Raw genomic sequence first — 26,438 nt, forward strand, 5'->3', positions numbered from 1 at the left:
AGAAAATACAGAAGAATGAAGGAAACAAAAGGACTTTCAGAAACCTGAAATTAGGGGGGGGGAATGTAATATTAATAGCATTCCAGAGAAAATACTTTTTTGTATCCAATAAATTACATCAGAAACACGAGTTTTAAAAGATTCTATTAGAAGTTCCTCCAGGGCCTCTAAAGCACATGACTTTGCTATTTAAATCTTGTTCTGTTAAAAATTAAAAAGAGACTTTCCCTTATGAGGGAATATTGATATCTCATTTTCTTATTTTGTACATTTTAGCCCTCCCGCTGTGTAAAATACTTATCAATTCTAGAAATTCTCAAAATAAATTTGAACTTTTTTTTTTTTTTTTATCCCTTTCACTCCTTTAGTATTTTCCAAGGGAAACAAAAAGTCAGGATTATCCAATGAAATTCAGGTCAGTTTTAGCATGCAGGAAAAAAATGCCCCAAATGCACCATTTGCACCTGAAATCATTATCATACCCATTGCAAAATTCTTGTGGAAAACAGATGGGGCTTGCCAACATAGTCTTCCTACCAGGGAAGCCAAGTTTTGCACTGGCCAAATTCCATAAAGACAAATACCTTCCAACTTCTTCTACTTATTTGCCTGTTTATCTTCTCTGGTTACTAAATATCAAAATTCTTCTGAGAATGAAACTACCTACATTGTCAGTTTTCATACACCAATCCACAGAAAGAACTCAGATTCTCCCAATAATCAGCATACAGTCATTTCCTAGCTTCATCTTAAAATAAGGTCACCTAGAGAGCCTTTACTCACACAAAACAAAATGATTTACAAAATCAAACCTGTTTGGAAAGACCAAGCAATAAGATGACTCCATTTTGTCTTGGCAACTTTTCTTGGCAAGATATCAGGTGACCCGTCTAACAATTTCTTGGAACTGAGCTTTGGTTTTGGCATAAAGGTTGGTGAATAAACACATATATTATAATTTTGTTATTAACATCTCTAATCCATCAGATCTTTATGGAGGGACTATTGTGTGCTCTGTAGACGAGGAAAACTGCAGTGGTAACCTTGTGCTAAGGCTTCTGCCCAGTCCTCAGTGTGTGAACAAAGCCATGGCAGGGGTTTTCTGGCCCTCTTTGAGCTTCCGCCATGTACAAAAAGAGTTTCTATTACAGGATCAGACGGAGAGAGTGCCAAGAAAGGGTCTTTTAAGTTGTAGGGGTCCAGCCAGTATATAAGCCTGACTTGGCTTATTTCAGATCACATATTAGGTTGCTTTTCCCACTCGCATTTTATGAAACAGGTCTATACTTCTCATATTGGTGACATCTCTAAAGCCCTCTTTTGAGTCATTTGATAGTTTCCAGAACACATCATCTTCACATCTAAGTTGTCTGTGCTTCAGAACTCTTTGATTCTGCATATGATGTTGTTTCTGGAAACTTATCCTAAGCCATATATGTACCTATTCATGTAATATTAGAGTTGATTATATCAGTTCTATAAAAATAAATTCTTGATCTTCACAATGTAACCATTTTCTATGTTGCTTTTGAGAATGATTCTTAAAGGATAGATACGTTTACAGTGATTTCTAGCACTTAGAATTATGAGATTAAATACCCACAAATACTAAATCTTTAGTCTTAAATATGTTACCACCTTTTTACTCATTCATCATTTGACCTCTGTAAACATCTTAAACTGGTATTTGATTAAAGTTGTTTTAGTCTAATGCATATTTCCTAGACAGCACATTATTATTCAAAATAAAATAATTGAGAAAATGTCCCATAATATGGAGAGTTTATAAATCAAATTTGGGGATAAACAGTATTAAAAATTCAGTTCATTTTAGATGGGATGTATACACAGTGGAATATTACTCAGCAATCAAAAAGAGTGAAATCTTGCCATTTGCAACAGCATGAATGGAACCTGAGTGTATTATGCTAAGCGAAATAAGTCAGAGAAAGGCAAATATTACGATTTTACTCATATGTGTAATTTAAGAAACAAAACAGATGAACATAGGGGAAGGGACACAAAAATAAGATAAAAACAGAGAGGGAGACAACCCATAAGAGATTGTTAAATACTGAGAACAAATGGAGGGTTGCCGGCAGGGTGTTGAGTGGGGGGGATGGGCTAAATGGGTGATGGGCATTAAGGAGGACACTGGTTGGGATGAGTACTGGACTGGGTGTTATATGTAAGTGGTGAATCACTAAATTCTATTCCTGAAAAACAATAATAAAATAAAATAAAAATTTTTAAAAATTCAGTTCATTTTAAGCACATTGATGGGACTCTTCAACAGTATTATATAAGGGATTTACTAACATGACATTTACTCTGGGAGAAAACTAGAATCAATACACATTGACCCAGTTCCTTAAAAATGGGATCAATATTGAATAAAAGAATTTTCTTAATCCCCAATTCTCCAAACATCCTATTCCCTAAATTATACTTACTAAGAGAATTGGATTAATACATTTTGGAAAGATTTTTAATCAGAGTTGAAATTAGAAAAAGAGTTCTTGTAATATCTCTTACCTAACCAGAAAATAACAATTACCACATTATACTTTTTCTTGCAATCCCATTTCAAAGTTTTGCTCCATATGTAAGCATTTGGAAGAGTAAGAGTAGGCTTGTAGTAAAAAATATTTTCACCAACATCTTAATGACCAGTGATTGATCAGTTGAGGGGGAAAAGCATGCAGTTTGGTGCCAGACACCCCTGGATAGAAGTCCCAGCTTATTGCATATCAACTGTGTGACTTTTGCTGCATGACTTAACTCCTCAGAGCCTCAGTCTCCTTGTTTGAAACATGCAGAGAACAAAACCTACTTCACACGGTTTTGTAAAAATTGGGAATAATACATAGAGAGTACCTGGCACAGTAAGATGACCATAAATTCAGGGCACCTGGGTGGCTCAGTCGGTTGAGTGTCCCACTCTTGATTTCAGCTCAGGTCATCATCCCAGGGTCTCAGGATCAAGCCCCATGTTGGGCTCTGTGCTGAGCGTGGAGCCTGATTAAGATTCTCTCTCTCTCTCTCTCTCTCTCTCTCTCTGTCTCTGTCTCTCTGTGTCCCTCCCTCTGCCCTGCTTTTACTCCCTCACTCTCTCTCTGTCTCTAAAATATTTTTTTTTTTAAAAAGGAACCATAAATGTAGCTCTTTGGGAGACAACAGCATGGTCTAAAGGAACAAGACTGAAGTCAAAGAGATCTGGTCTGTACCTGATCATTTTATACCTGTCTGGTCACAAGAGCATTATTTAAATTCTCTGAACTCACTTTCTTCCATGCAATACCATTGGGAAGACAAGTGCAAAAATGTTTGCAAAAGACCCTAGCTTAGTCCTTGGCACCTAACAAATAGCAATTATTATTGTAAGGAATATTGTAAGGAATTCTTTATGTAAAGAAAGGCAAATATAGATTATTGGATTTTCTGGAAGGGGTAAACTCTGGTTCTACTGCTCATGAAAGTCTTTCACTTACCTTCCTACCTGTTATGAGTGACCTACCTCCATAATACTTAATTCATGTAAGTCCTTCTTAAAACTTGATTGTTCAAAAAAGAGAAAGGGAGAGAGAGAGAGGGAGAGAGGTGGGGAGTGGTGGTAGTTTGGAGAGGAGAGCCAGGCTAGAAGTTATAAGGTGTGCCCCTGTTCCCACTTTCAATTCTGACTGTCCATGGCACTGTAAGATACTAAGCTTATGTAATTTAAATTATACTCTGCATTCAAGAATTTTCAAATAATGCTGTTTTAGAAAAAGTCAACTTCACAGGTTGTTTGTGTCAGGCTTCCTTGTTTTTTAAATATCATTTATACTCAAATTCAAAGAGTAGCCAACCACTTCCCAAAATAAAGGAAACTTAAAGTAGTAATTTTCCATCTCCGTTTCAAGGAGTGCCAAAGTTAAAGGGTCACCACTCAGAGCCATCTGAGGAAGAAAGCAAAATGATTAGAACAATTTTGCATGAAAACAAAATCAAAACAAGATGCAAACAAGGAATAATAGGAATAGGCAGAAAAATAAACATACAGTGATGTTTCTTTATTACTATTATAAAAATGATAGATGAGTAAAATTGGGTTACATTTAAGTTGTAATGGAAGAAAATAATTGCAGCTTTCCATCAGGAAACCACAAGGACCATTATTGATCTGTCATCCTCAGGGCATGTCTCGTAATATTTAATAAAATAAACAAAGATTTATAACTCTTTATAGGCCATGTATCTGTAATCTCCCACACACCGCACCATTTGAACTGGGAATGTGGAGTCAGTGTTACAAATAACATCCATGTAATTATACTGGTTTGGCATGTCTTATTTAAACAATCTAGCACTCTCAAGAGAGTATTTTTGTATTAAGGATGAAAAATGTGAAGTCGGATTTCAGGGTTTTCTTACTTTCTATGCTACGAAATGAGAGAATGTTATCCTATATGAAAAATGTTTTTGAGGATTCTTCATTCTAAACACTAGATACCTTGGCCTTAAGCCAAACGTAATAGCTACCAAAGCAAAATCTTGCAAAAAAGAAAATCCTTGAGGTATAATGATTCAGTATACTGTTTTAAAAATCTGAGTAGAAATTTGTTAATTTTACACTTGATTCCTCTCCTCCCATTACCTCGTTTATTCTCACCCAGGCTCAGGGAGTTGCTGCTCCCTAACTTACTTATTTGAATTCTACATGCTAACGTCGCATGAAAAGTAGCATATTGCATTATTTTATTAAAAATAATTTAAAATAATTTTCTTTCCAGAATTTTGTGATACTCTGTGAGATCACAGGGCACACCCAGAGGGTATTGAAAATGTGTTACAGTGAGCCATTAATATCTTCTACTCTCTCTCTTCCTCCTGCTAACCTTTCTTTAAACCATTTGGTAGCTTATTCATAGGTCCACCCCAGGAAAGAATGAAAAAGCAAGGGCATGACATTTTTATAAGATAACAGCAAAGAAATACAGTTAATGCTGAAACCATTATCAAAAACGTAGGTAGGCTTTACCTGTGGATTATATTGATCCATGATGTGATGAATGCATTTTAAATTAATTCTTTATTCTCAGTGCCTTTTGAAGCAGGTGGTATGATCTGTATTTTATTTAAGTAGTTGAGTTCTACATGGAGATTCACTTGGTAAAACTAATAATGTAGCAAACAATAAGGCATTCATGCAAAAAATAAGTCTTAAAGTTGGTTTTTGAAAAGCTGAAGTGTTAACAAGACAGTTCTAATACACGATATTTTCGTTGTCATACTGCTACATACTGTTATACTACTACTGATTACAGGCAAATGAAAACATGTGGAATCCTGCATTTTGATAAAAATATTAACCTCCTTGAGTAATAATGGATTTTTTTTACTCGGAATAATATATCGAATTTTGGGTGTTACACCTTTACTTCATACTTCTGTCTTATCAGTCGTCATCCCACCCTGCACTGTTATCTCCTCTAATAAGAAAAAAGAGGATCTGTTAGAATTTGGATGGAATACCCATGAGGAATTTCTCCCGTTGCTTATTCATGGATTGGCACAGATACCGAGTCAGTGGGCACACAGAGTCCAGAATGACTCAGTGCCCAGATAAGTGCTGTAAGTCACATCTCCAGCAGCCAGGGAGGGCTGTAAAGGGCTCCTATATCAAGGGAATGAAACCAAGGGCTCAGCTACTCTTGAAATCTTTAAGACTCCCTCAGTGTGTTTTGGGGTGTTTTGTTTGTTTGTTTTTGTTGGTGTGTGTGTGTGTGTGTTTAATAATAGTGAATGTGGTAAGTGATTCTGGGATCCTGGATACAGTCCAATTTGCTAATTATATATTTTTTCTAACTAAAATGTTCCAAGCTGGTTCATTTGCATATGAATTGCTTGCTGAGCAGTGTTGACTTCCTTTCTTAAAAGCCTTGGGGAAGAAGTTTACTGCACATCACCCTAAACCTAGGCTAATTTAGAACAGATGAAGTGTGTCTACCTTCTATATTTCAAAAATATTCTCTAGTTTTTCAACAAGAGGACAGAAAAACGTCTTAGAAATTCATGCTGATACAGAATAAAGGCTATTTTCACCACTCTGTGCTCGCAAGTAAGGGGAAATGCCTTATGAATAGTGTAGCTGGAAAACAAAAATTAAAATTGTGAGTTCAGACTGAAGTCTGACCTCAGTTGTCTTATTTGGGCAAATCAGCAAAATGTTCATCAATCAGAGGACATTAAAATGGTAGGTGACATTTCAAATCATGCTCTAGGTAAAAAGGGTGAATTTAGGTCAGTTTTGATTTGTTAAGCACTCTTTTCTAGAGCTGATTTTATGAAAATTAAGTTTGCTAAATTGCCATGTCAAAATATATGGATTATTCATGATTTGCTTTAATTTGTGTCCATGTACCAGAAAAGTGTAAATTTGTATAATATTAAATTTTCCAGTGACATTTTTAATTTAAAATCTGATTAACACTTGCATGTAGCAACTGCTCTACTAACTTAACTATAGGTGAGGTGGTGCTCAGCAAGTGGGAAAAATGCAAAGATTAAATTGGTCTGTTAGCTGAGCGAATCAATAGTATTTAGTGCTAATGCATTAAGCAGATACAAGCACTAATGCAGTGGCAGTCAATAGCAAAAACAAATATCTGTAAAAATTATCTTGACAGTAAAATGTGCAAATTTTTCCATTTTTGAAAGCTGCTTACATTACATGCTTGTTCTTTCATCTTACTAGTTTAAGCCAATTCTAGAAACCTAATCATTTTATTTAGTGCATAAAATGACCAAAAACTTGTGATCATTGTTTTCAGCAAAAGACAGAAAAAAGGTTTTATTCATGCAACCAAGATTCAACAAGAAACTCAGTAGATATGGAGTGCCTGACCTTTCAGATCTTATAGTGATGAATGAGATAGCCATGGTTCTTGTCTTTTTGAAGTGAACACACTAGGGGAGGGATGTCAATAAGAAGCCAGTCACACCAATAAACATATCATGATAGTTTATGAAATATAGTGTGAGGGACATAAAAATCTGTGAATGTAAGCTAGGAGGAATATGTAAACTTAATAGCGTAGTCACAAAAGACCACCCTGAGGAGGTGAAAGTTAACTTTTACATAAAGCCCAAAATTTTAGAAGAAGCCGTATGTCCTTAGTACAAGGCCAACTACTTATTTAATTAACTTATAATTATTACCTATTTCATAAACTTGAGGTCTTAACTACATGGTGCTGCTTTTAACCAGCTTTTTAAAGTGAGTTCTGGATATGAGTACATACTGTTTTACACTTAGAAAAACATATCGCAAGAGGTAGAACTGTGCCAGAGATTTTAACTTCTTTAACAGTTTGTTTTTTAAAAAGTTGTTACTGTATATAAAGTTTGTCTTTTCTTTGATTTCTAAGGGAATTAAGTTACTTTTCATTAAGTAATTCTTAGTATGAGGAAGATAATATGTAGATTTCTAGAAGCTAATGACATAATGTAGGTAGCACTTACCTCCTCTCCTAGCCTGTCACCTTAATCAGCTTTGAAAAATAGAGGTTTCTTGTATCTCTCCACGTTGTTTCTTTCTTGTCCCTCTCACCTTTCTTCTGTGGCCAGCACTTGGGATCCTATGCAACAGAAGAATTTGCATTTCCTGGGGATGGAAGGGATTGTCCTGTCACCAGTAAATCCTATGACAAAGTGAATCATAATTCCAAAAACACACAAAATAAGCTCTTTTGAAACTATCAAAATTATAAAAATTGATGGAATTTAAGGGAATGTGGTGCTGAGATGGGCCCCAATCATATTGTCTTTCTACAATCATATACCGTTCTCTGCACAACTGTCTTATTTTAGACCATTTCCTTCTCATGTGAATCATGTGCCCTACAGGGCTGAGGAACAAGTGCTCCTGGGACTCACAAGGATGTCATGAGCACCTACTGAATGTACGGGGGCATGTCCTCTAGTTAGTGCTGCCTTTATGTTGTTCTAATGCATTCCCTAACTGCAGACATTTTGCCTTTCTCTTTCATTTTAATCATATTGATTTATATATACATAATCGTGCAAATATCTAAATAAGTTTAAGGTCTTAGAGGGCAGGCAGTTTGTCATGGTTCTTTGTACCTAGGTATATATGCCTTGCAGACAACAGACAATAGTGTTGATTTTATTTGACAAAATAATTTGTCTTCCAAAAGAAATCTGTAAACTTATACAGTAAATAGAGACCATCTAAATTGCTGCAGTGTTTGGATAAAAGCCCTTGATAGAACTACACATATTTTTATGAGGGTCGTAAAAGGCACTGTTTTTGCCTTCCCCACAAGCCATGAAGATTTGAAATCCAAGTACAAAAAATACATGGGAGGAATCCAAAGGCATACTCACCTTTTTCTTGCTCACTTTGTTCACTTTTGTTTTGCCAAGAAAGAAGTGGAGTCTCCCATTGGAAAAGATGAGGGAACAGGAGGCATTTAATCCTCAGGGCTCGTTCCTGTGCCTGCAAGTCAGAGAGGTCATTGGCTTGCCCCTTCCTGAAGGCTATAATTATGGCAAAGGGCTATATTTACTTTCCAGTAAAGTAACCAGAATCTTGAATGTAAGAGATAGTTTATAGGAGTACCGTTTTGGGGGGGGGGGCGGGAGGGTGGATATACAAAACCTTAGGAAAGATAATGGGTGAGATTATTTTTCTTCATATATTCATTAATATGAGAAGGTCCAAGACTCTGGAAATGTTCTGAAGTGCAGTAATAGAGGTGAATATGAGGTCAAATTAGGTGATCCTGGTACTTAAGGAACTGAATTAAATGAATAAAGAAGAGGAATTTACAATAGAATATATCTGATGATTCATTATAATGTATCTGAGGATTCATTAATGTAAACTTATTTGTGGCTCCAACATCATGGTAAACAAGAATCAGTAAATGTATTAGTAAGAGTAATTGAGAAATATTTCTAATTTGAAAATACCAGTTACATTGGGTCTATCTAGAGCTGATAGGGAAAAAAAATGGGCAGTGTTTCTTACTCTCAACTAAACTCACTCTGGTTTCTGAAGAGTCATAACAAATGTATTGATTCCAAGTACAACTGGGCAGCCAAAACACAAGACCAATTCTGTTATTGGCCCAATATTAAGAATATTAGTCAGTGTTTGCAAAATAATGAGTAATATATAAATGGTAGTTTAACAATAGTACATATAACCTGTAATTAACACTTAAAGGTCAGGTTTTTGACATGCACAAAGAAGACTAAAATATGTGCCTGATTTAAAAAATACGTATTATGAATTGTGGCGATGATTATGGTATTTTAATTTTTTTTTAATTTTTAATGTTTTTTTATTTATTTTTGAGAGAGAGAGAGAGAGACAGAGTGCGAAGAGTGGGACAGAGAGAGAAGGAGACAGAATCCGAAGCAGGCTCCAAGCTCTGAGCTGTCAGCACAGAGCACAACACAGGGCTCGAACTCTCAAACTGTGAGATCATGACTTGAGCCAATGTTGGACTCTTAACTGAGCCCCCCAGGCGCCCCTATGGTATTTTCTATGTAGATAACTTTTTTAAGAAAACAAAAGCATTAATTTCAAATTTTTAGGCAAACAGTGTTTTTTGTGATCCTGGGTATGTGGTATGGTGGCACCGTTGAAAATTTGAAGTTCACCATTTGTGGCACAGTTATAGATCACAGAAAAATAAACACCAGGACTTTACCACGCCTAACAAGAAAGCTCTTTTTTAAAAAAAATTTTCAGGATCTAGACTAGTCATGGTGTAAACTATGTGATACTGAGTATCTTATGACCCTAATGATAAGATAACAATCCAAGTGAATGCAGAGAACTCCTAGAAAAGGAGAGATTATTAAATATTTGAAAAGTAAACATCTAAATTTTCATAAGTAAATATTAATTTAGTATTTGTGTGAACTGTAGATATTAAAGCTTTTCCTTCATTTTCTGGGCCTTTAGAACCAGCTGTTATAACTCCCAGTGCTTTTTTAAATACTCTGTATGCCGGATATTCACAAACTGGCTAAGAAATAGTCAAATTTTTTATTTTCACTGCAGAAATATAATAAAATCTCTGTTCCAGTGAATATCTGGATAATTATTTTAATAATGATATTGACATCACTTCATTTTATCTTTCTTGCTACTAGCAAGAAAGATAGCTTTTATTTTATACTCTGAACTCTGGCTAAATCACAAGTTAAACTGAACTATTGTTTGTTTAATGCTCTATTTCCTTCTAGCCTTATTTTTGTCTCTCAACCTCAGCCCAGATCCCCAGTGGCTCAGGAAACCCTCAACTAGGATTAAGTAATAGTTTACACAACCTCTCTCATTCATTAACCCAAGTTGACATTCTTATTCTGTGTACCAGCCTTATTTAAGACTTTCTAAGCACCTTATCCTGGTTTTGGGTGCAACTAACAACACCTATTTAATCAAGGAACTTAATATTTCCAGAGAATCTTTCAGCCTATCTCAGCCTTCTCCATCAGCATGATCTAATTCAGCCTGCTTCTTCTATTCCTTCTTCCGAATAAAATTTGGTCTCATTTATAGTAAATGTGAAGTTTCAAAATCTTTACTTATTCTTTCTTTCTTTCTGCAGATACACAAAGGAGAAACAAAATTCTATGTTATCATTCCAGATAGATTTTGTTCTTTTAGTATGTTGAAACGGTGCCAGTAAGATAAAACTAGATCTCCCTGGCTCCATTCTCATCTCCAACCAATCTAGTTGTCTCCAGACTGCTGCTGGAGTAACTAATCTTTCTTGAAAGCAAACCCATTTGTCTTACTGTGTCCCTTAAAATAATTTGAGGGCTCCCCAATGGTTTTAGAGTAAATCCATACTCTTTAGTATGTATTCAAGAAGTGTCCTACCTTGGCCTTGACTATTTCCTGGTCCTCAAACTCACTAGTGTGCTGGATGTCTAATTCTCAGGGAAGAGGGGAGTAGAAACCCCGATCTGTAGTGCTTGCCAATTTGTGTGGTGTAAACACTCCCACCAAGTCAATTTCAAGCTGCCAAGGTAAGTCACTGAACAGGATGAAATTAGGAAGAAATGTTCACAATTGGGTCTGTAAGCTGGTACAAGACGGCTCAAGCACAGCACTGCCACCCTACCCTACCTTCAGCCTATCATCCTTTTTACAAATAACAAAAACAAAAACAAAAAACTGTCTTTGAAAATTTCAACTATATAATTCAGTATTGTCAACTATGGTCACCATGTTATACATTAGATATTAAGACTTTTTTTATTTTTTAACTGAAAGTTTGTACCATTTTACCAATGTCTCCGTATTTCTGCTGCCCTCTCCACCCGTCACCCCCATCACCCCCAACTGCTGCCCCAGCCCATGGCAGCCAGTTTTCTACTTATTTCTAGAAACACAACCTTTTTTCCCCTTAGATTTCACATAAAATTGATGCAGTATTTGTCTTTCTCTGTCTGGCTTATTTCAGTTAGCATAATGCCCTCCAGGTTCATCCATATTGTGGCAAATGACATGATTTCCTTTTTTTTTTTTTTTTAAAGTCTGAATAGACATATACCACATCTTCCTGATCCATTCATCCATTGGTAGATACTTAGGTTGTTTCCATGTGTTGGCTGTTGTGTATAGTGGTGCCATTAATGTGGAAGTACAGATATCTCCTAGTGCTCCTTTTTTCCCCCCTTTTGGATAAATACCCAGAAGTGGGATTGCTGGATCATATGGTAGTTCTATTTTTAATTTCTTGAGAATATCCATACTGTTTACTGGCTGTACTAGTTTACATTCCCACCAACACTGTACAAGGGTTCCCTTAATGTCCTTACCAACATTTGTTATCTCTTGTCTTTTGGGTAATGGCCATTCTAACAGGGTGTGAGGTGATACCTCATAGTAGTTTTGATTTGCATTTCCCTGATTAGTGATGTTAAGCACCTTTTCATGTTCCTCTTGGCCATTTGTATCTTTTCTTTAGAAAAATGTCTATTTAGTTTCTTTGCCCATTTTTTTTCTTTTTTTGCTACTACTGAGTTGTTTGAGTTCCTTGCATATTTTGGATAGTAAGTGCAATGTGAGTCAACCTGTGCATTTATCAGATGTGTGTCAGCCTATCATTCTTGTACTTCCCAGAATCCATTAGTGTCTCTCACAACCTTGCCTTAACACATATTACTTCATCTGCCTCAAATTCCCTTTAACATTGATTTTGTCAGGTTCACATTTTCTCCCAGTTCTTTACAATTCTACTCAGGCATTTCCTTCCCCAGGAAATCTTCTCTAGCTTTCCCCTAACCCTCCATTCTGGATAAGCTGCCTTTCCTGAGTACTCCAGTAGCACCCTTTGCTTATTTCTACCATATCTCTTACCACACTCTGTGGTAATATGTTCACTGGTTTCCTCATTAGCCCCTGAAGATATGAACTGTGGCTTTTATCTCCACATCCTTAGTACCTAACAAAATTGCTTGAACAAAATATCTGTTTATCAAATGAGCAAATAGTTATGGCACAGCCTCATATTTCAAGTAATGTAATGAAATGCTGATTAGTAAAAATTATTTTTAGATAAAACAGTTTTTCATTTCCTCCCCCAAATCTCTAAAAACTAATTTATAGAATTGAGGAGTTTCCAAAAGTTAAAATAGCATGAAAGAAATTCTGGGAAGTGTTGGTCCCTTCCTTACACACACACACACACACACACACACACACACACACACACACCTTCCTTCATACACCAGTGTGGAATGAAGATGGATCAAAAAACAAGGAGAACAATGAAAGGAGAAGAAAAGATGATAGGGAGAGTAAATAGAAATTCCAGAGCTTTGTACTTAATCCAAATTGGGAAAACATAATTAGAGCAATTAAAAGGAGAAAGGTAGATTAACTTCTCTGCTCCATAATGCTTTTTTGAGTCTTTCAACAGTGTCCCTTTTAAGTGGGTGATATTGTCTGAATGAGAGACTTAGGCAAAATCTTCTAGTAGACATTGCTTGAGCAGTGGTACTAGTAGAGGTGACTTCCCATGAAGTTTGCTTTTTGAATTCATAGATTTTTCACTAACCACCAGTCTATGATTTCAAGTTGAAAATAATTTGTAGGTTAAGAAAAAGAAGTTAAGAGTGAAGGTCTTTTTCAATACCACCTTTACTGTGGCCATAATGGCGTCACTGCATATGTACCAAATACATGCTTGGTGCATAGCATGAGCTTGGCCTTGATGTAGATGCAGAAAGATTAGAAGAGAGTTTGGTAGGGGCTTGTAGACTTTGGTCAGTGAGAAGGGTTACCCACAGATTGAGGTTTCTGATACACAGTTCTGGTTGGGAACAAGGGAAGAAGATGAGTAAAGAGGCCCACTGCACAATGGTAAGATGGAAAAGAAGGATAAGAGGTGATGACAGTCATGGCAGGTTAGGATATAGACATGGGTTTAAACAAAATACTGGGGCACAATTGAGGAACTGTGGTTTCATCCATCTTTCACCTCAACTGGCCATCCTCTAAGACATTCATCAGCCTGTTTTCTATTGAGCGTGACACTGTTAGGCACATCAACAGACCACAGCTCTTATACTCTACAGAAAGAACTGCTTCTGTCTTATTGCTTAGTGCAGGGTAACTAGTGTTCTGTGTTTTGAGTATCTCTTACAATTCAATGAGTAAGCACATTAAAATTTGTTTTCTATTAACTAAATAGAGAAAAGGAGAAAAATTCTATACACTAAGCATTAAAATTTGCTTCACTTGGAACAGCTTTCTGTATGAATCACTCTGTCACTCCTGGCTGTGACTGAAGTGAGGTATGAAGGCTGCTAAGCCAAACCACATGGACTTGGTCTGTTTTAGATCTGATTCACCTTGGGAAATGATGATAAAGAAGGAAACATTTTAACACGTAGAATTCCAGAACCCCTATCATATTAGAATTCAGAGTCTTTTGAATCCTGGGGATACCTCGAGAGGAAGGTGGATATGTTTTTATTTCATTTATATGTAAATGCATTTTTATACATGTGTATACACATGTACATAAAATACATTCTGCTCCAAATATTTCTTCCCTCTTCACTAATCCACCTTCTGTCAAGACCTGTGTCAGCTTTGGCCTCTGCCATGAGCAAAGCTGTTTAAGCCCATACTTGATCTTATCTTTTTCTTAATCTTCTAGCATTACCACCTGTACCAGTGTTTTCAGAATGTATCTATCAGTGATGTTCTTTGTGCTTTGTATTATTAGTTATTTTGTGTGTCTGCCTCTGGCACGACTCATTTCACTTAAACCTCAAAGCAATTCTGTTAGATAGATGTGCATTTTTCTATTTTACCAGTGAAGAAGTGAGGCTTGGTGATCTAAGTATTCTCTCGAAGTTTGCACAGCGGGTAAGGGCAAGGCCACTCCTGAGCCCATGCTCTTCTCCACTAGGCTAGGGTGGTTACCATTGGATATGACTAAGAAGGCATTTGGGGAACCTTACTCTAAAAAGTTATGAAAGTGGAATTGAACAAAGACATTCTGGAATCAAGGAAATTAGATTGTGGGACACCAAGTGAGAGATTTCCTTTAACTCTATAGAAACATTTTTAAGAATTGATAGATGGATGTAAACAATAAAATAAAAGGAAAAGTCAAAGATGACTGAGACGTCCTGAAGGGAGAGGGTGGCTATTGATGCCATATAGAAATAGGAAGCCAGAAGAGGGAATTAGTTTGGAAAGAAAAGCAGTGAGTTCAAATGTCATTAATGGCACATTCAAACTTGGCCTAAAGGTAGTTGCAGAGACAGGGCTAGTCCTCAGAAGAGAGAATGCCGCTGGGTGTGTGAAGTTAGATCATCCACGAGGCAGCCTCCATCACCTCGTGAATCACTACTGTCGAGCCAGCAGCCTGTTGGCCAGATGCATGGTTGTATTGCATTCAGGGCCATCTGAACACACAGGGCCAGAGATGATGCCCTTTCTCCCTTCCTGGAGACAAATCAGCTCTTCTTTAACTGCCCCCCCCCCCAGCTTTGCTCCCCTGCTTGAGGTCTCTGGTTGTAATGAACTCCGTGGCTGTTGAAGCAGTGCAGTAGGATTACTTCATCAAGGGGAGTTTGTGGCAGCACAAATATTAAGGAAGCATCTTTCCTTTAAAACTGTGGCTGAGCACAACATGAAGTTGAGTTGTCTTTGTAGCACAAAACGGTCACATTCTTAGCGTTCAACCACACCACCCTAACAGTCTGGCCTTGCATTAAGGACCCCAAAGAAAAGGTCCTGCTCTGGCAGAGAACTGACTTTTCTGCATTTTACAGACCATCAGGCTTCATGTTGACATCTTAGATATTTGAGTACAGACTCATAGAAGTTAAATATGTCTGAAAGCAACATAAGCAGACACTGAAGTTCAAAGCTCTGTGCCTCTGCCTGCAGTCCACAGCACCTCCCTCCCAGTCCCACAGAAGAGAGAACAGAAGGAGAGAACATGAATAAACAGAAGAGAGAACATGAATGAAATTTAGAGAAATAAGTTATGTGGAATTCCTGAAATTAAAGCAGTTGCGTATTTAACCAGCTATATGAAAAGTTCTACGCAAAGAGGGACTATCTATTCTGAAATACATATCCCCCAGAAAACCACTATTATATGTCAGTAGAATTTGTAGAAAAGGTGATTATTAGGGCGCCTGGGTGGCTCAGTCGGTTGAGCGTCCGACTTCGCCTCAGGTCAGGATCTCACAGTTTGTGAGTTCAAGCCCTGCATTGGGCTCTGTGCTGACAGCTCAGAGCCTGGAGCCTGTTTCGGATTCTGTGTCTCCCTCTTTCTGCCCCTTCCCCACTCATGCTCTGTCTCTCTCTGTCTCTCAAAAATGAATAAACCTTAAAAAAATTTTTTTAAAAAGATGATTATGAATAAAATTTATATTAAAATGCTTCTGTTAGTTTCATCATGTACAAGAAGGAGAGAGGGCTGGTATGAGTGAACTGGCAAAGATTTTATAAAATAGTACGTTTTTTTAAATCTAGCTGCAAGACTGATTTAAATTATCTATAGATGAGCTAAATCTGTCCTATAGATGAATTAAAGGAATCTCTATTTTAAGTATATCACATCCTTAATTATACAGAATTAAATGTAATTGCATATTCACTGCAGGCATCATAATGTTAGTTAGGGAAAACAGTTTGAATCAAATACACTGAGATATATAGCACTTCAGTGTTCATTTTATAAAAAAAAATAGTATACGTCTGAGTCAGGTAAAAAAAAAAAAACATTTGGCCAAGTATTCATGAAAAGGTAAAGAAAGAATAAATTATTGTTTCAAGACTTACAAATTGTAAAGTGGTTCCTAATATTTAACCCTATGACAGTATATAAGCCCTTGAGTTAAGGAAGCAGGTTTGTAATAAGTTTTGTTTTTTTTTTTTTAAAGCAGAACAGGATGTTTACCATTGGTTCTCAGAGTGGATTTCATATTATTATTTTAGAAAAGGATGAACCTTGAGCAATTAAATGCTTTTCAAACTTCTTAAAAAATGGGCATATGTATCCAGAATCTTTTCATGTGTTGGAGTAGCCTAAGATGATTGGGGGACAGTGACTGTTTACTCATGACATCCTAAATATCCTGAGCAGTCATTTGTTCCAGCAGCAGGCCAATGGCAGCATGGTAATTCCAAGCCTAGAGGAAGCTTTGGAAAGCCATCCACAGACCCACAGCATGGTAGAGCCAGAAGAGAACTTTGGGTTAATTCCCTCAACCCCTTCCTTTACAGACAAACCTAGGTGGAGGGTGAAGATACTGCTGCTGTGTGACCTGAGTTTAATCCTTGCCCTGCAGCTGCTGGTCTTTTGACCACGCAGTGCCTCAGTTTCCTCCTAGGATTGTTATGAATTAATATTTGGAAAGTGCTTAGAACAGTGTCTGAGGCATTATAAACACTCTGGACAAATGTTTTTTATATCAGTAAAGTAAAGCTCAGACTCAGAGAGATCAAGCTATTTGCCTAAGGTCATGCAACTCATCAAATCCCAGCTGGGTAGAACCAGTCCTGTGCTGTAGGCATGCACATTCTTTTTCAGTGTCCTTAGACCATCCCTAGAATGTGAGTTTGTCTCAGAAATACTGTAGGAGCCTATAAGTAAGGAGTATGATGCAGTTGGATTTGGATTTGAAATCAACAGCTAGGCTTCAAGCTCTGATATTTACTGACAACTCTCTAAACTTTAGTTTCTTCATCTGTAGAAATGTAATGATCATAACAAATCCAATTTACAGACCTACTGAGAGGATCAGATGAGATAATGTACTTGGAAAACCATAACCTACTATGCAGATGATATTTAACATTACTGTGAGCTCCTGTGAGATGACAAAAGCCATGAGAATGTTTCGAATCTGCTTAGGATGTCAGGAAATTGGGGTGGGGAGAGCTGGTAGTAGGCTGTCTCCACTTTTTCACTTCGCATTTATTCATTGGTAATTCCAATGAATTAAATTACCAATTAAATGAATTCATTGGTAATTCATTTAAAATTTATTTTTGTTATATTCATATATGCAAAAGACTCATGTTCTCTTTGTGTGTATGTGTGTGTGTGTGTGCGCGCGCGCATGTGTGCAGTAAAACAAATACTGAGTTCTCTACCACCTGGCTTAAAAAAGAGAGTATCACCAAAGCCTCTAAGTCCCCTGTATGTCCCACCCCAGTCATATCCCTCTCTTTCCCAGAAAAGTAGGTAAACAATGATTGCGAATTGTCTTTTCCTTGCCATTATTGCACTACATGTGTGTATATGCCTAAACAATGTATTAAGTGAATTTTTTTTCCTGTTTCTTTTTCCCTCTTGACTCAGATATCTCAAGCTTTATGGTATCTACTTATACCCATATACTGTCCATCTTATTCTTTGTCACTATCTCCCTCCCAGTCCACTAAAACATAACTTCTGTCCTTCAACAGACTTCGCAAGGAGAGACTTTAGAAAAGAGCCAGGCTTTAGGTTCACATGGCCAAGGAGTAGGTATCACTGACTAGCAGAAGCTGAGACATCAGCTGCTAAAGCAAATGCAAGAATCCAAGAATGGGAAGGGTCTTGTGTCAGGATAGCCACTCTTAGATTCATTTGGTGTCCTAGATGTCACTTGACGTTTCACTTTAATGGAAAAAAGACTTAAGAACAAACTAAGGCAGGTGTGGATACCATAGTAGGGAGTGCGGGCTTTTCCTGCAATCCTTTGGGAAGCAACTAAGGTTTTGAAGAAGAGAGTGACAGCTCATAACTGCTTCAAGGCAGATGAGATGGAGGACAGGAAGGCCAATGAGGAAACACTAGCCTAGGGCAGGGGTGCAGGAGTGGCTGGAGGGCTGTAGCCAGAGGTCAGAGGAATTGAGCAACTAGTTGGATGTGAGAAATACTCAAGAGAGAGGCGTTGGTGATGACTGAAATTTTAGAATTACCTGGGTGGAAACATGTTAATGTTCATAAACCAAAATAGGCAATAGAGAGGAAGATTTGAGAGCCAAGCTGATTAGAACAGCCCAAAATGCTAGTGGTCATCTTTATGCCACTATCCAGAAAAAAAATAATTAATTCCAGCCTTTCTTTCAGAAAAGCAATCAGGGGTGAGTGAATCCACATTTCCTACTTTGAAGGGTTGTAGGTTTTTTACATGCTGATTGATAACTTTTGTTGAATGATTCCAACTTTTTGAGAGGTACAATTTCCCTGACTTTGAGTTTCTCGTATTTAAAATGAGGAGCTGGGGTAAGATGGTCTCTAAGGCCCTTTCCATTTTTGTAATTGTGCAATTCTTGGAACTTTGCCCAGAATAGTAAACAGTAGCAGAAGAAATTCATGAGGTTGAGAATCACAGAGAACTGAATTCTAATGACTGTTTCAGTTCTGATGCCAGTTCCAGCGTGAATCGGCCACTGTGGCCGCACCCTTGGCTGCTCTGAGTCTCCTGCTCCTGAAAACTGAAAACCTTACAGGGCTGTGCATCTGCTTGCACGTAAAAATGCCCAACTCAGTGCCTGGCACAGTGTAGGTAGGTGCAGGGTAAAGACAGATATCCCCCATCCCTTCCTTTCTTCCTCCTTCCTTCCTTTGTTACCAAAAAGAGAGTCTGACTCCCCAACTAGTGCTGGGCTGAAACCTTTGTAGACTCTTCCTTGGTGCCCCAAAGCAGCTTTTACTAGAGAACTGCCTTCCACAAGCTATGCTCAGTTTTACCCCAAAGCACAGGGCCTCTTGGCTTTGAGGGAAACACGAGTGGCAAGGAGACCCCTGGGAGTAGATCTGTAGGTCTCCCATCTCCACCCAATCACTCCAAATGCTGTACCCAGGAACTGTATGTAAAGTTGTGAGAAGAAGCCTCCCCATCTTCCCTGCACAAATGAGCAGCAAATACATTTCCTTTAAGGCACATAGTGACTCAGACTGAGATTTGTGAGTAGAGAGCATTTTTCTACATTTGCAATGCTGAGAGCTTAAACCAGGGTTCCCTGAGAGTTAAAATTCTGTTCAAACTCAAAGACAACATGGGGCTCTGTAAGCTAGTTCCTGCCACCCTGACCCCAATCATTGAGTTTGTCAAGATTCTCAGAAGGAAGAGACAAGGAGTAGTCCCCTCTCTTGCACTGAATGCTGGAATGTTACTTTCTCCTAGAAGCTTGTGGCCCCAGTCCTTTCCTGCAGATCTCTGCTATGGAGAAAAATGAAAAAAAGATTAGGAATCTGTGATTTATAAAATCTGAATGTCATTTGGATCTGACATGATATTTGTTTTTTAGCTCCAAATTACATAATTTTTCAAGATCAAGGAGTTCTGTAGATCCTATTCCAGCATTGTGCAATGTTTTTATACTTAGGAATTTATTTGGGGGAGGGGGATAGAGACATAATACAGTCAGTCCTTGAGGAGGTACCATTTAGAGACCTTACTATTTCCTAAAGGAGAAATCTAAAAGTGTAAATATACGTGAATATACATAAATGTGAATTGAGTCAGGTGCAGAGTTCTACATTTATGCCTTACATGTGAGGAAACAGACATACAATTCAGAGTTCTGGTTGTGTTACTTTCCCTCCATTTAAAAAAGATTGAGGACTTCTTGCAGGTTTGCAGACACTGCGAGGCCCATCTCACTTCTGTTCTCCCACTGGCCCAGTTCAGCAAGCACACAACAAAGCAAGCTGGGTAGGCAGATGGGCTTATCTCTGGGTACCTTGCAGATGCATTAATTTTTAAGGAAGCTATTATTAAATGCCTACTGTGTGCTGGGCACAATACAGGGCGGGATGATAAAAGATGAATGAGACTATTTAGGGCCTCTTGTTGATAGAAGCCTGCTACTAGTTTACAATCTAAGACTCTACTCCACATGCAGCAAATTGTTTTCATATTCCAATGAATCCATTATATCTCCACTAGGTCAAATTTGAGGCTTTAGGTTCCCAGGATGCCGTCTAGACATAGAAAAAAAGTAAGAACAAGCAAGAAAAGGAACAAAACAACCACAGATACTGACCCTGAAGAGCAGTCACTTCTGAAATGGAATACTTGAAATGCTCTTTGATTTAAAACTAGTCTTTGATTCTTTAAGCAGTGTCCCTTGGTTCTGACTATATCTGCAAAATGGATGATTGATCACCAATGGAAACTTAATTACCAATTAATCGGTTACTATTGAATTGCTGGTATGTCTCAGTTATCTGCTATTCCTCAGAGCAATCTATAGTACTTTAGTGAAGAAAAGCTTCTAATTAAATAGTGAAATAGTACTCATTAATATATCAAAATAAATGTCTAGAACCAGTACATTTCATTAATTATAAGAGTCAGCAGGTTTTGCATCTCTGAGACTCTTTGTTTGCTAATTTATTGCCACTTAAAATGAAGAAATATTTGTTGCTATATAAAACAGCATTGTAGATTATTTTTAACCATAAAAGTTAATAGATGTAAGAACTCAGTATTCCGTATGACCGACAGAAATTTGACATTGAGGAGTAAGGCTATTTTGCATAAGGATAACTGAATTTTTTATTTCACTTTGTTCTTAAACACTAAGTTGGTCTGAAATCTACTCTGACAGCTTTCTAATTATTATAAATATAATAGGACAATAATAGAGAATTCCTGATCTTCAAATAATTTTCCTTAACTTGAAACTACATACAAAAATTTGTAAAAATGAACTTTTTCTCTTTTTCTAACAAGTTAGACTTCATTTTCCTTGTTTATCCTCCTGCTTCCTGTTATCTGCCCTCCATTTACTAATTCCCAGATGTCTTATCAGTACAGTCAGGAGCCAGACACTCTATTCATTTCTCTTTTTTTTTTTTTTAATTTTTTAACGTTTTTTAATTTTTTTTAACGTTTTTTAATTTTTTTTAACGTTTATTCATTTTTGAGAGACAGAGACAGAGCATGAGTGGGGGAGGGGTAGAGAGAGAGAGAGGGAGGAGACAGAATCTGAAGCAGGCTCCAGGGCCTGAGCTGCTAGCACAGAGCCAGTTGCAGGGCTCAAACTCACAGACCATGAGATCATGACCTGAGCCGAAGTCGGATACTTAACCGACTAAGCCACCCAGGCACCCAGTCTTGTTTTTTTTAGCTTTTTTTTTTCTAATGTTTATCTCTATTCATTTCTTATAAACTCTTTCCTGTACCTATTACTGAAAGGAAAAAAAAGCTTTAGTAATATTAGTTTACGTCTCCACACTCATTCCCTCTCTACTTATAATTGATTCATTTACTCATTCATTCACTTAATATTTATTAAAGATCTCTGTGTGTTATTTCATCTACTACTAGCAATACCTTGGTGAACAAGCAGAGTCTCTGATGGCAGGGACTTCAGTCATAATCCACAAGCAAATAGTTACAGCTGTGAGTGCTATGACAAATAGGTAAAATGTATTATGACAGTCTGTAATAGAAGCATTTGACCTAGATATTAAGGTCAGGATAGGCCTCCTAAGGAAATGATGACGCACTAAGATCTGAAGGAGGCATAGCAGTTAATAAAATGAATGAAGGTGGAAGGATCACTCCAGGAAGAGGGAACAATATGTGCAAAGGCCCTGTAATGAGAGGACATATGGCATATTTGGAGAACTGACCAAAGGCCAGCTCCCTGGAGTACAGAGTGCAAAGGAGAACACAATGAGAATGATTCTGGAAGGTTTAGTAGGATCCAGATGATGAAGGGCTCATCAGACCATGTTAAAATTTTTGTCTTTTATCCTAAGAACAGTAGGGGGACATTCAGTGTTTTAAACAGAGTGATATGAGATTTGTGTTTTATGGGGGGAAAAAAATCTGGCTGCAGTGTAGAGAATGGACCTGGAAAGAGATTGGGTGAGATCAGATGTGGCAGGTCCAATTTGGAAGCCATTGTAGTAGTTCAGGAAAGGGAGGGCATAGCTTGAATAAGGGTTGAAGTATGGAGGCAGAGAAAACTGGATGGATCCAGGAGATATTTAGAAACTGCAACTGATGAAAATAAGTGATCGACTGTACATGGGGAGGAATCAGGGATGACACCTAGATTTATGACTTGTGCATCTGGAGGAATGATAGAACCATCCACTAGGGTGTGTGGTATCATCAGATCAGGCATGAGGGAAAATGATGGTTTCTACTTTGATTGTGTTGACCCTGAGGTCTTGGAGACATCTGAGTGTGTATTTCATAGGCAATTTGATATATGCATGGTCAGCTCAGAGGAGAGGATAGGGTGGAGGTACAAATATGTGTCAGCTAAATGGCAATAGACATCATGGGAGAGACAGAGGTTGCCTACAGAGAGTGTGAAGAGCGAGGAGAGGAGCAGCCTTAGGATGGATCTTTGAGAAACCCTGACGTAGATGGCCCTACACCAGAGACCAAATGTTGCAGTGTAAGAAGTAGAAGGAAAATCAGGACACTGAAGTGTCAAGGTGAAGGAAGGGATCCACAGTGCTTAACTGACATATATAATTGAACAATATTTTTAAAATTTTGCACTTGAGCCTAAAAGATAAATACCTGATTGAGTGGTAATTGCCTTTTAGTAAGTTAACTATTGCAGCATTTGATGCATGGTTTCTACATTTTTTTTGAGCCTTTCACCATAATAATGACAAATACTTCAGTGGGATTTTCTGGGTGCTGGGTTCTATGGTAAAAGATGTCTGTAAATTAGCCCATTTAACTTTTATAACAGCTATGCAAGGTAGGTACATTTCTATAAGTCTCTTGATTTTCCTGGGAGACTGAAATGAATAACCTGAATTTCACAAACACATAGAGGCTATAGGGTCTGTGTAAGGTAAATAAGCATGACAGACTAGGATTTGATGCAGAACTTGAGTCTGGGGTCTGTGTTCCGCTGCCTCCTGGTGAATTATCTATCAGCCACCACCCCCCTACCACCTCACTGCACACAAAGGCACACTTTTTAAATTTTATTTTAAAATTGTATTTTAAAATATATAATGTATTATGTATGACTCTAACATTTATTATTATTCCAGTTGAAATCCATCTCATTGGACTTGCCTGCTAGAAGCACTGCCTTTTTATTTTTTTAATATTTATTTATTTTTGAGAGAGACAGAGTCTGAGCTGGGGAGGGACAGAGAGAGATGGAGACACAAGATCCAAAGTTGGCTCCAGACTCTGAGCATTCAACACAGAGCCTGACGCAGGGCTTGAACCCACAAACCGTGAGAACATGACCTGAGCTGAAGTCGGACACTTAACCAACTGAGCCACCCGGGCTAGAAGCAATACCTTTATGCCCAGGACTGGGACATCTATAGTTTTGTTTGTCTTTTATTAGCACCACTAAGTTCCATTTTTATGTATGTACATATTCAACCATGGTGCAAACTGTGATAGTAAGGTTTACCCCAGTTAAAGTCTATATACACATAGCAGCACCTACCAGTACTGGAGCCATGTAGGTCACTAGAATAATTTCTGCCTGTCTGGGGCTCTTTGTTTATTTGCATGGTTATCCTTGCTATTCTACTCTGAGCTCTGAAAAGACACACTGAAAAGTTTCTTACCAGCTTGTTCGCATCTGACTCACATTAATTCTATGACCATATTTTATTCCAGACACTTTTGAGAAATTCATCAGGCTGTGAAGTGCGCAGTGATGAATATCGAACGGAGTTTACCACAGCTTTGCAGCGAGTTGACTTATTCATGGGCCAATTCAACCAAGTCCTCTTAACATCTATATCCACCTTCATTAAAGGAGACCTCACCATTGCTAATCTTGGGACATCAGAGGGTCGCTTTATGCAGGTAAATGTTTTCTGAGAGTGGCTGTGGCTGTTTTACTTGGTATTGTTCAATTAGTTTGGTTTTGTTTTTACAGAAGGTATTTACAGATATTGTAAAGTGAAAATCACAGTAAAAGCTAGAGACACAGACTGAAAGCCAGACAATGAAGCCTGGTCCACTCTTTATGAAGTGTATAGCCTATTTTTTTGTTAAGTTCTTGAAGCTTTCAGTTTAAATGTGGTTGCTTTAATTTTCTTGCCCAGAATGGTTTAGAATTTTGTTTGCTGTTGTTTTTTTTTTTTTTTTCCATTCATGATTTCTGTCACATGATTGGAAAATAAAATGAAACAATTAAAGCACTTCCAGGCGATGTTTTCCTATTTCAAGGGAAGCTACGGATCAAAGGAGAGCTATTGTGTGAACCGTGTGTCTCCATGAGAAGAAACATTCACATCATTGAGAAATATTGGCAGGAGTTAGGAAGGGACGTTATCATCAGGATCCCATTGTAACTCCAGCTCTCCTGATTCTGCAAAAGGATGGGGTCAAACACAAAGAAGTTCATATACTGGGGGGAGAAAAATCTGGACTTTATTAATAAATGATTTTAATGGATAGCAACAGTATTTCTATAAGTGAAAATTCACATTTCAGGCTTGCAATTATTGTGTTTCCAGAATACAAGAATCATAGCACTTTGCAGAAATTAAAATGCTCTTGTGTTGAATCTGTTTTCTTTAATAGTAATTGAGTAGTGCTTTCAACATGAGTTCTTAGTAGGATCTTGATTAATGCAGAATGACCAGGGTATCTATGGAAATGTTGACTTTTTACAAAGAGTAGAAATTTCTTCTAAAGAGAGATTCTTATTTCATAATAATCTGATGTAATTAACATCCTAATCAGACAGTGACTTCTGGTAAGCCAATTGAGGACAATGATGTTTTCCTATGACTTGCCCATGTGTACATCTTCTATCTGTATTCTTTTACAAAATATATCTTTTAAAATTACCATTGTTTTTATAGTGGTATGGATATCGGTCATTGCCATATTTTAAATCATGTTTTTCTTACACTAGTTGGATATATTGGAATTTTTTCAAAGTCATAAAATGTAAATAAAACCTTCCTAGCTCAAAACTAATCATATAGATCCTCTTATCTAAATGTTTCCACACTTGGTCTCCCCTCCTCCCACTGCTTCTAATTACTCTACTTTTTCTCCCCTCCCCTTTTTCCCAGCCCAGTGTTCTTATTTACCCACCTCAGATCAGTTAGTTCTGTCTTAACTCCTCAAAATCTGAAGAGTGTAATCTCAGTCCCCTTCTGCATGCACTCTGAAGTATTTGAGTTATGGTCATATCTATTATCCTTGTAAAATATGTAATTCTGTGTTTAAATGTGTTTTTAATGGACACTGATATTATTCTGCAGAATTCCAAAAAAAAAATTGAAGGAGGATGAAAGAATCTTGCATCTGTTGAATTCCTAAGGTGTTCACTATGTTGATTTGTTATCTTTATTTTTTCTTTCTTTTTGTTCTAAATTGTTTATTACCTCATTCATCCAGTTTCATATTAATAAGCTTTCTATAGTCACTTTAGGTCTGATAGTTTTTTACATCAAAAGGTTCCTGGCCTATTTCCAGATTCTAAAGTTCTAATAAAATCCCATTTTTAGATAGATCACTTTAATAACTGAGTAAATTCTGCTGTGTGACAGATTTTACCACCTAAGTGATATGTCATACATCAGTCTCATTGTGACAGAAATGCTGTGACACGTGTTTTATTCTTATCTCCCAGCATTTTCATAAAAGAAGCAATATTATGCCCATTATCTGTGCATCCAAAACATTAAAGAGGAAAATAAGTAAGTAGATACTTATTTTATGGAAAGTGCTGATATCACTGATTTTTTTTAAACCGTGTGGTTCTTAATTCATCAGATACCACTGAGAACTTACTAACTTTGCTCTACTAGGCAAATAAGTGAAGCAAAGGAAGCAGTGACACAGAACCTGCCTTTAAGGAACTAAAATTTTAGTATGGGAGATAAGAACACGTACCTGATATCAAGACAGCAAGACAAAGACATACAGACAAAGGGCTATTGAGACCCACATATAGGATTCATTTC

At 37.3% G+C, this 26,438-nt stretch overlaps 1 protein-coding gene across 5 annotated transcripts in view; it reads left to right on the forward strand.

Annotated features, from left to right (window-relative positions):
• MET (MET proto-oncogene, receptor tyrosine kinase) overlaps positions 1-26,438 on the forward strand; it is a 112,956-nt gene that overhangs the window by 29,054 nt on the left and 57,464 nt on the right. For all 5 annotated transcript variants that reach the window (XM_045495392.1, XM_045495393.1, XM_045495391.1 and 2 more), the window contains one exon: positions 24,127-24,318. In XM_045495392.1, the coding sequence (XP_045351348.1) occupies positions 24,127-24,318 (192 nt within the window). The remainder of the gene's footprint in view (positions 1-24,126; positions 24,319-26,438) is intronic.

This window comes from Leopardus geoffroyi, chromosome A2 (genome assembly GCF_018350155.1).
Source record: "Leopardus geoffroyi isolate Oge1 chromosome A2, O.geoffroyi_Oge1_pat1.0, whole genome shotgun sequence".
In the NCBI taxonomy this organism is placed as follows: domain Eukaryota; kingdom Metazoa; phylum Chordata; class Mammalia; order Carnivora; family Felidae; genus Leopardus; species Leopardus geoffroyi.